The sequence below is a fragment of the Helianthus annuus genome, chromosome 9 (assembly GCF_002127325.2).
Source record: "Helianthus annuus cultivar XRQ/B chromosome 9, HanXRQr2.0-SUNRISE, whole genome shotgun sequence".
Taxonomy (NCBI): Eukaryota; Viridiplantae; Streptophyta; class Magnoliopsida; order Asterales; family Asteraceae; genus Helianthus; species Helianthus annuus.
The window spans coordinates 97,448,407-97,459,172 of NC_035441.2; the positions used below are offsets into that span (position 1 = coordinate 97,448,407).

The 10,766-nt window shown below is 37.1% G+C and overlaps 1 protein-coding gene across 1 annotated transcript; it reads right to left on the bottom strand.

Moving 5' to 3' along the window:
* Positions 1-6,701: 6,701 nt before the first annotated feature.
* LOC110877902 (glucan endo-1,3-beta-glucosidase) lies at positions 6,702-10,182 on the bottom strand. The gene is made up of 4 exons (XM_022126130.2): positions 9,378-10,182; positions 8,047-8,395; positions 6,924-7,236; positions 6,702-6,814 (listed from the first exon to the last, which is right to left on the bottom strand). Exons 1-4 carry the CDS (start codon positions 10,049-10,051, stop codon positions 6,789-6,791), a joined length of 1,362 nt encoding a protein of 453 aa, XP_021981822.1. The 5' UTR covers positions 10,052-10,182; the 3' UTR covers positions 6,702-6,788.
* Positions 10,183-10,766: the final 584 nt, after the last annotated feature.

Genomic DNA, 10,766 nt, shown 5'->3' on the forward strand with positions numbered 1-10,766 from the left:
TTCAAATACAAGGAAAAGAAAACAATTTATAAGCTATAAAAAACATATAAATGGAAATGAGGGAGCTGTCAATGGGCTGGAAAAGAGGAGAACAAATCGGTTCTTGGTTTGGGAGATGATGCATTACATAATAAGTTGATTGCTACTCAAAACCTTTTTTTCTAACAGGAATCAAGGTTCAAAGATACTAAGGCAGACATCAAAGCTATCAAAGCTCATATCCAAAGTACCTCTGGAAAAATCCCTCCCACTGTCCTTTTCATGAATGAACCCTTCCCAGATAATGCCAAAAAGGGGGAGAAGATCAAGTGGAAGAAGAAAGGAATTGATGATGGTATTTACATTGAGCCAGAAAAGAATAGCCAAACCAAAGCTGCAATATCAACACACACCACATCACCATACACCACCACAACCACTGCTACACCATCATCATCTGTGATTACAACACCAAAACCAAAATCACCATCAAAAACAGCCACCCCATCATCACCACCTGCTAAAAAGCAGAAGACAACAGATGTTACAACATCAGTTGTAATGACAACAGTGGTTGAAACACCAGTTGTTTCAACTGCTGTTAGTCAGTCACTCATCACCACTCAAACCCCTGCCATCACAACCCCTGCTCAAAAGCAGAAGACATCTGCTGGCATATCAGTAGTTGTAATGACAACAGCAACCACTGTTAGTCAACCATCTACCACTGCTCTCACCATTCCTACATTACTACCAAAGCTCTACACCAGAAAAAGAAAACCAATCCCTGCCAATGAGGACATACATGATCCTAATGCTGCAAAAGATCCATTGGAACTAGAAGCTGTAAAAAATGAGATGAGACAATTCTACGCAGAGGAAGATCCTTCAAACAGAAGATTCCCCTCACTCATAGGCTTTATAGCTCCAGAGGATATGGATGAATATCTCAAGCTCAAGGCGAAGCAAGCTAAAATAAGAGCTAAAGTTGAATGTGAAGGTCTAAGTGACGAAGCCATTGCTGAAAAACTGGAATTCTTACTCTCAAAAGTTAAGCAGATGGAAGAGTTTGCACAAGAACTAAACAAAGAAAAGGCTGATCAACGAAATAAATTAAGAAAAAAAATATCTAGCCTATATCATGAAAGAGAAATTCTATCATGTTGAAGAAAAACAGTTTGAAGAATGGCCAATAGTGGCTTTAAAGCATGAGGCAGACAGAATTAAAAGGATAAAAAATGATCCAAGAAAGAAGAAGACTGCTCCAAATTGGAACAAATACAAAAAGCTCATAGCTGACCTAACATCTGAGTACCAGAGAAAGAAACAGGAGCTGGTGGATGCAAATGTGGACACTGCCAATGCCATATCAAAATGGTCAAAGCAGCATACTGATGAAGCCTATGAAAGGCTAAAGAAAAGAAAGATAACTGTCTCAGGCACTTCAAAGAAGCATGAACAAATGATGAAGTTTGAACAACAGATTGAAAACCTCAAAACATTGTTCAAATCAGCAGATAATCCTATCATTGTGTCAAACCAAGAAGAAGGAAAACAACTATCTAGTGAAGAGGTAAAGGAAAAGGAAGCTGAGTACTTCACATAAACCATCATGAAAATGGGTCTAAATGAAGAGAGCTCAGCAAAACTTCAAAACCTTTTTAAGAAGGTGTTAACCAAACCTGCATCACCAAATGACTCAGCAGAACCATTAGACCTTGAGCCAGATCAACAAAAGAGACAAGAACAGATTGAAAAGGACACTGCAGAAGACATAGCTGCAGCAAACAATGTCATTGAAATGGCCTTCAAAAAAATGTCTGAAAGTCTGCAAATTTTCACAAGGCCAACATCTTCAAACTCATCAGGAAATAAATCTCTCCCAAGAAACCCATTTGGATTAAAAATACTAAAGTGGATGCCTGATCAAAAGACCCACGTATTGACCGTGGTCAGATCCAATGGCGAAGTGAAGTACATATCAAGGAAAGAAGCACTAGGCCTTAGTATTGAAGATTTGCAGGATCTCCTTGAACTTACACTATGTAGGGATGAGGATGACTCAAGTTCCAAGGATTTTGAAGAAGAATTTAAAAGACAAGCTAAGGAACTTCTGATGAGAAATAAAAATCCATAATAATGAAGGGTTTTGGCATTATCTGTTCCAGGGGGAGCTTGTTGGGATTGAACCCTACCAGAGGAACAAATAATGAAAGACAAAACCGGATCACTACAGTGGATTCAAAATAAGCAGCTGTTTACATTAAGCTTTCCCCTTGACAGTGGTTGTCTAACAGCTGATAGGTCTCAAGTACTGCTCAATAGAACAACTGATGATCCAATACTGATGAAATTCTAAAGACTGCTGAAGACAAACACTGACGCTCTATCTACTGTTGTTTCCTAAGTACTGCTGAAAACACAAGCACTGGTCATTCAAGGACTGATCACCTTTGAAGAAAGCACTGATGCTCAACATCAGTGCATAGGCTACATCAGTGGAAAGTGAAGCAGTAGTTTTCTTATGTTTTGTATTTTACTTATAATCAGTTGTTAGACATCAGTAGTTTGTATAGAACAGTGTTTACAGTTTGTTAGGTTGTTAGATGTCACTATCATGGTGACGTCAGCTGAGATGCCTCAGTGGTTTGGTTTGCCTATAAATGGAGCAGTACCCTGTACTGTTACATTTGATTGACTGAGTGGGTTCTTCTCCTCTAGTCTAATCTTTTCATCTTGTGTAACCAACCTTGGGGTATCAGGCTGAGGGGGAGTTTAGTATTGTAAGCATGCTTGTAATCTTTTGATTTGTATTGTAATCATTCGACTCAATTTGAAGCATGTGTTTATCAACTCTATTTCTCTCTTTGATTGTGTTTACAAAGTTTGTTTTCATTTCCGCTGCACTTAAATCTTCATTCATATCTTTTGATTAAATCAATTTATACAAACAAACACAATCATGACAGCCTCAGATCCTAACAAAAACATATATTTATTTGTAGGTAACTTTATTGTCACTTTTCCAAGCCTTCAGTGTTGTCCAGCTGGTTTCTATTGGCTTTCACATTTTGCATTTTAAAAACATTTTGTTAGTGGGAAATACTGGTGAGTGAATCCCAGTTTAATCAAGTTTTAATAAAAACCATTGTACAGTATTGAGGGCGGTCTCGCAATTACATTTGTTTCCAAGTTATACTAATTATCACCCATGGTACTGTCAGACACGACTTGTGGAAATGTTACTCCTTGACCAGGTGGTAACAAATTTTGTATACAAAACCCCAACATTCCCACGATAATTGTATTCTTACAAATACTCAATAACTGCTTAATATATAACTATTCATGTGAGGTTTTGTAAAAACAGTTAAACAAAAGCGGATAAACTCACACTGCTGTATTAGATTATCCTTTAGGGTTTCCTGGTGATAATCTAGAACCACGACAGCCGTTACGGAACCCTGGATCAATCGGGCAGAGTATCTAATACGTCTCCAGGGGTTATGATACTTACCTCGGAGCAGAACCTCGCTATTTAGGGGGGGGGGGTATAATACCCGTGTATAATGTATACTACGTAGATTTGAGAGAAAGAAAGACAATTTTGAACAATTTCGACTGAAGACCCGATGCCTGCTTATATAGTGCTTCACTCTGACTTTTACGCGGCCCGCGTAAGAGTAGACAAGGGCCTACGCGGCCTGCATCAACCTTGGTCAACATTGTAGCTTGTCCGGATCATCAACTAGACTCGCCACGATGATGACACGTGTCATCACCAGGCTGCGCCACGCCTTTGATCTCTAGCGGCCCGCGTAAGACTCTTAAAAGGTTTACGCGGCCCGCGACAAACCTAAAAACTCAATTTTTAATTATTTTTAATAATATTTAGGGTATTCGGGGCCCGTTTTCACGTATGGGGTGTTTTTAGGGACATATTGGGATATTTTAAATATTCTTAGGGTGTGGGAAAATTATGAGGGTGTCGGTTTCGGGTTGTTATATCTTCTTTGCTTTCTTATTGATTTCTTTGACGCTTGTTCATGAAAGGATTTGAATCGTTTCTTAGAACCAGAACCCTTTGTCCTAGTACCAACAGGAGCACGTATGGTATCTTCAGTAGGTTGATTAAATCCTAGCAAATTTGCAATCCTATCCTTTTTTGGTATGGGTTGTGGAACGCCAATACATTCATCAACTTTAATCATTTGTTGTTTCACTTGATCCCTGTAAATTACCAACTGCTCCATGTTGTTTACCAAACGATTAACAATAGAATCGTTCCCAAACATAATCTCACGCACAACCCTTTGTACACCTTCAACGTTGTCATTAGAAGTTGGTTTGTTGCTAAAACCTTGATAATTATTGTTCGTAACAGCATCTCTAGTCCATCTCTTCATTATGTAATTTTTTGGGAATACGGTTATTTCACAAAGCCTCAAGACACAAAATACATGCCTGTATAACAGTCCATATTGCTCATACCTATTGCAGCTACATTGAAGTACCATATCCTTCTTTTGAGCAAACAAGATACTTCAAGCTAATAGCACCACGATTGGTGGTTTGTGTGTTCTTACGTAGAGTGAAACCTCCCAGTTTAGCATAATTCTCATAAAACTGGCAAGCTTGTTCCAGTGAAGCAAAATATCATACCTATTACAGGTCTAGATGATAAGGGCACATCAGGTATGTAATAAGGTAACCCAGTTCTCGGGGAGATACGTTCAATACCAACACGACGTCTTTTGTGAACATTAACATCAACACCTGAACATAAACCAAAAACACTGAAATTCAACTAAAAAACTAAACTACAAAACAGTGATAATAATATAATGAAGAAGATAAGTACAAATCAAACCATCTACATTCTGAACTTCATCCGTATTATCCGTTCGTGAACCACTATCGTCATGAACAAATGTATCCACAGCAGCCATTTGAAGTAATCAATCTTTATGACGATGCACTTGAATTCGTAACAGAAAGAATTAATCTCTAACGATAATGCAATTATATTCGTAATTAAAATAATCGATCGATCTTTTAATTGCTTATTAATAATTAATCGATCAATAAGAAATTGAAGGATCGATTGAACTAATTGATCTAATGATCGATCTACGATTAAGATGCAATTGAATTCATACCTGAACTAACCGATTGATCTCTCAGCAATACGCCATTGAAGAACTGATTGACCTAATTGGACTATCTCTGGTACTCTCAGCAATACGCCATTGAAGAACTGATTGACCTAATTGGACTATCTCTGGTATACACAACTGATCTAACGTGAATTATCCCCAAAACAGAAAAGGAGTAAAAGTACCGTTATACCCCTCCAAGAAAATTGCTTAAATGCCATGTGTCAATAGATTACTGGTTCCTACGTTTCTTAGATTAAGGGTATTTTGTATTTATCCTACCCCTACATATGCATGTTGTTTTAAAATATATACATATAAAATTACAACCAAGACATGAGTTGCTCGAAAAAAAATAAGATTTAAATAATAAGAGCATTTTCAAAGCAGTATCTTTTTTACTTTCGTTAAATTGTAAAAGATGACTTTTTTATATCGTATGCTTTTGAGTTTTTTTTTAACATGAAAAAATTATATAATATGCAATTCGCAAAGTAGACTAAATCAAAATCTATATTTATTTACCATATAATAATTAAAAATAATGTACTTGTCACTTTTACTGCCATTCATACTTAAGGGCTGTTTGGTAGCTTCTGAATTAGTTTTTCGCCACTCTCTTCTATTAAATAATAATATTACATTATATTTTTCCCGGTTCTTCCTTTTATTAAATAATAATGTTAAAATCTTAACTTTCTCGTCTGTCTTATTTATTTAACTAGGTTAGAGCCCGTGTGTACACGCGGTTTAACAAATAAAAATATTATAAAGCTTTAAATTATGGGTCAGGATTTAGAGAAACGGTGAAAAGTGTGAGAACGATTATGGATCGTCAGATCAAAACAATCTATGGACTAGATTGGTGCGGTGACGTTATCGTAAATAACATCAGTTTTATTACTAGAACGTGTTTCATTAAGGGTAAAAAGGGTAAACATACTTTCATATATAAAACGCCATTGAAAATATAAAACGTCAATTTTATTACTGCGTAGTTTTTTCTGTGTTTTAGTTAGGGTCTTAGCCTACAAAAACGCCATAAAACGTAAAACGCCATAAAATATAAACCCCATTCCTGAGAGATGGGGGACGTGTAACAGACTTAACAGATAAGGCTGAGCAAAACCGGATACTTGGTTAATTACATTTATTGTTATAATAATATCCCGCATAAACTACGCTCCAAAAACATCCTATAAAGAGAAACGTCTCAGCACCTTCCGTTGATCACACCAAAAAACACAAAAACACAAGGGTTCCTAAATACCATTCACTGTAAAACGCCAAAAAGTTAGAAAAATCAACGATGGCAAACATCGTTTCTTTGATACTCAGTAATGTTCTGGAGTTCCTAAATACCACTCACACTGTGGACATCTAATATTCAAATCACAAACAAAATACATGAGGTTTGGACCAAGCCTAAATCCTCCATATTATGATGTATGCCTTTGACTACTCTATAAAGAGATGTTCATTCCTAACAACATGGATTTAAAGGTTGGTGCACAAATATTTCAACAAACAACATCAGATTATGTTTTAGGGTGTCACACGAGCAAATAATAAAGTGTATTACCCAACAAACCAAAGGAAACCATACATTTTGTTACAAGGAACCCATGATTCTAATCATCGAATTCACTTCATCTAAATATATTTACAGTGACCATTACCTGAAAATGATAAAGAAAATACGTTAATTCAAATGGGCTCGTATTAGTTGTCGAAGCCCAACTACAAAGTACAAATGGGCTGATAGAGAGAGAATTGTGATGGACTTACTTGGGTCGGTGGATGCTACAGTTCCGGTGTGAGCAAAGTCGCAATCTAAGTCATGACGGCCATGGGCCTGATAATAAGAGTTCATGAGGAATGATGCGTGTGCTCGCACTGTGTTGGGCTCGAAGCAAGGCCCACCGGGCTGGGTCGGGCTACAATCGATACCGTTGCTACAAATGTAATCTATATTGGATTGAAGTGCAACATCAGTGGCATCTGGTTTGGGCACACACCAACGCTTGCCTTGGGTCGACGGCGACGATGACTTCGGTGATGGGCTTGGGGTAGATGGTGACTTTGGTGATGGGCTTGTTGACTGTAATTTATGAGTATCAATTCTCAAGTTGTATCACATAATAAAACTAACATGACCAAGGTGGAATATAGGAATTATCGTGAATAACTAAAAATTCGACCTCTTATAAGGTGACACTTGGGTTTCTGGTGTAAATGAGTAGAGCCACTCATGAAGCCCGAGATTCACATATCAAGCATTAGTAGGCTAACGGACCTAAGTGAGTAAGTGGGCCTTTTATTTGTATAGATTTTATTTAACATACACAAGTGACACGTGTGTGTATATATTATATAAAATTTGATCACATTTTGCAATACTACTTACGAGCCGAATTCAAGATTTAGTCTAGCCCTAGCATAGAATAGTTAAACGAACTACAACTTGAGCTTAACTGAGCTCGAGCATAGATGAATCCAAACTAAACTCGTTTCAATCTCTATTTCTAAAATTCAAGTCGTTTCAATCTCTATTTCTAAAATTCAAGTTGGACCCACTACCCTCCTAAATGTGGCATGGGTTTTTAATTTTGTCAGTCAGCATTAAACTTTTAGTATTTCAAAAATACATACTAAAATGTATTTTCAAAAGAGAGGGAATTTCAATAATTGTACTTTTTTGTCGTTTTCTATTCTTCTCTTGTCATCTTATGGCCCATTTATATTCGAATCCGATTCTACATGCCACACAAGTCACAACCCCATGTTTTATTGTAGGATTGTAGGAACCTCTATCTCACTCTATATATACATAGATATATATATATAAATGATACGAAAATAAGATCTAGAGGTGTGAGAATACTGAAAGCCTCAGGAAAAAAGACATTACCTGAGATCGGCGCATAATTCCAATGTCATAAACTTGAGTAAAATCGGGTCGAAAAAGGCCGAAATTCTTCTCATCCAAGGACGGCCCTTTGAGATTCTCATTGAACAATGAAAATATATAAGTTTCAAACTTTCGGCCGGGCATCAATGGCGTTCCGAGACCAGAGTTGACTTTCTTGATGAGCCCACCATTGTAAGCGGCCGCATTGGCAACATTGGCATGGGTGTTTTGCGGGTCTCCACCAGACGGCCACCCTGTCTCTGCGACGATTATTTCGACGTCTGGGTAACCCAGTTTCTTCATCGATATGTACACTGCATCCATCAGTTGATCGAACTGATTGGTGTACCTTTGAATCAACAATCAAAAAGTCGATCATACTTTTTTAAAGGAAAAAATCAATTTTTTTTATATATAAAAATCCAAGATATTTGTGATCAGGATTGGCAAATCCTCCGATCCGCTTGTGTAAAATGAGTTGCTAAACGGAACGTGTTCACAAATTGATGGGTCTAATCCATCATGAGCCCGAAAATCGTGTCAAATATATATAACCCGAACATCACACGGATATTCGCGGGTTGACATAAACATAGCCCGTTTAACCCGATCTTTACTTACGTAATTAATTATCTTTATTATTAATATTTTAAAATTACTGTTTAATCCGATCTTTACTTATATAATTAATTATCTTTATTATTAATATTTTAAAATTACACTTTCACAACAAAAAACACGAATACATATATAAAAACATTTACATTTTAATCACAATAACTTAGTAAATTTATTTTTTAAGTTGTAAATTACAACATTAAATACTTAACAAATTTAATTAATGCCATAAAACACATTTGGACAAATTAAAATAAAAAATAGAGTTAACTATGGTTTGTCCAATTATGCCAGTAAAATTTATACCATTTTCGTCCATTACATTCTTGAAGCATGTTAGTTCCATCCAAAAAACCATGAGTTAACTTTCATTTTCGTCCCTGTGGTTTGGCCAAGTATTTGATTCAACCTTTGTTTTTTGGACACAACTAACATGTTTCAAGAATGTCATAACTTTGAAATTTGGTCTGAACTGACATAATTTGACAAACTAAAGGGACGAAAATGACAGTTAACTCTAAAAAATAAATGCGTAAGACACATTAACCCGTTGGGTTGAACTGGATCCATTTAGTTCAACGGGTTTGCAGATTCTACTTAAAACTTACCTAAACCCGTTTAAACTAAACCCAAACCCTTAGTTACTTTCGTTTAACACCCCGCGTCTGATTAAAAAAAACACAAAAAGAAAAAGCAGACAAACTGAACCGTACCTTTTTCCAGTGGCTTTATCGTACAATCCAGCATTAGGCTTAAACAAACAGTAACTCTCATTCCCCGGCGTGTACGCGTAATACGTATACGGATTAACCATAAACGCGGACTTGGTCTCTCGGTGAAACCGAAGAATCGGGGCAAGATTCCCGACATCCCATCCGGGCCGAAACAAGGCTTTACTAGGCGGATTAGACTTCAAAAGAATACTCAACGAATGAGGGGTAGAAACTTTAACATCTTTAATACCCGCTTTAACGAGTGCTGAATGTAGCACTCGCATGGCGGGCACGAGGTGGTCCACTATGCTCTGTGGGCCCCAGTGGAGCACCTCTGTCCCGACACATATGTAATGTATCTTAGTGGCGGGATAAAAAGGCTTAATGTTGGAATTGACCCATCTACGGGCGTTCCAAGGGTCCGTTAGGGACGGGATGTCTCCGTTAGGGATGGTAACGGAGACCAGGATCCCCGTGCCTGCAAAAGCTTGTATAACTTCTGGGTTGACGTCGAAGATTCTAACGCGGTCGATTATGGTGTTCGTTTTGAGGAACTGTGCGACGGTGGCTGGTGGCGGGAGGTTGTCGGCTAGAGTGCCGTAGTTGACGCCGATGGAGGTTACAGCGGGTACGAGGAGGAGGAGAAGGAGGAGGAGGTGGGTTAAGGTTGTCATTGTTGTTGCAAGTGGAATTGGGAGTTTTGGAGGGATTTATTTGGGGTTTGAAAATTCTTTTTGGCTGGTTGGAGATTGCTTTAAATGAAAAGAGAGGAATGTGTGAGGTGGATGTGGGTTTTCTCAAAGTAAGGAATCAAAAGGGGATTCAATTTCACAAAATGTTATTACTTTTAGTGTTTGAAATAAAGAATAAAAAAAACAAGCATGGTCTACAAGTTACATTTAAGAGGTGCACAACTAAACCGGTTTGAGAATCTGAACCGAAAATGAAACCGGTTTGTATTTATAAGAATCGGTTTGTAACTGATACAATTCGTAGGTTTTTAACCGGTTTATACTTCTTTTATATGAATCTGGTTAAACCTAAACCGAACTGATATAAAATTCTAGTTAATAAACCAATAAAACCTGAACATGTCTGAAATCGAATTCGATTTTGAATTTTCGTTGACCATCTTAAACCGGTTTGAATATGGACCAGTATAGGATTTGAACCCGATTTTTACATCTATCTCTAAATTTAATAACCGATATAGCAAGCTATCACTCAAACATTTAAAACTCACATTATTTCTTTTAACTTTTATGCATCAAAGTTATAAATGAATCATACAGGCCAAAAGTGATTTGTTAAAGTTAACACCAAACGTACTCCTGAATCTGCATATATCACTTAACGGTATTAAAACAATCAAATTTGTTATATGTTTGA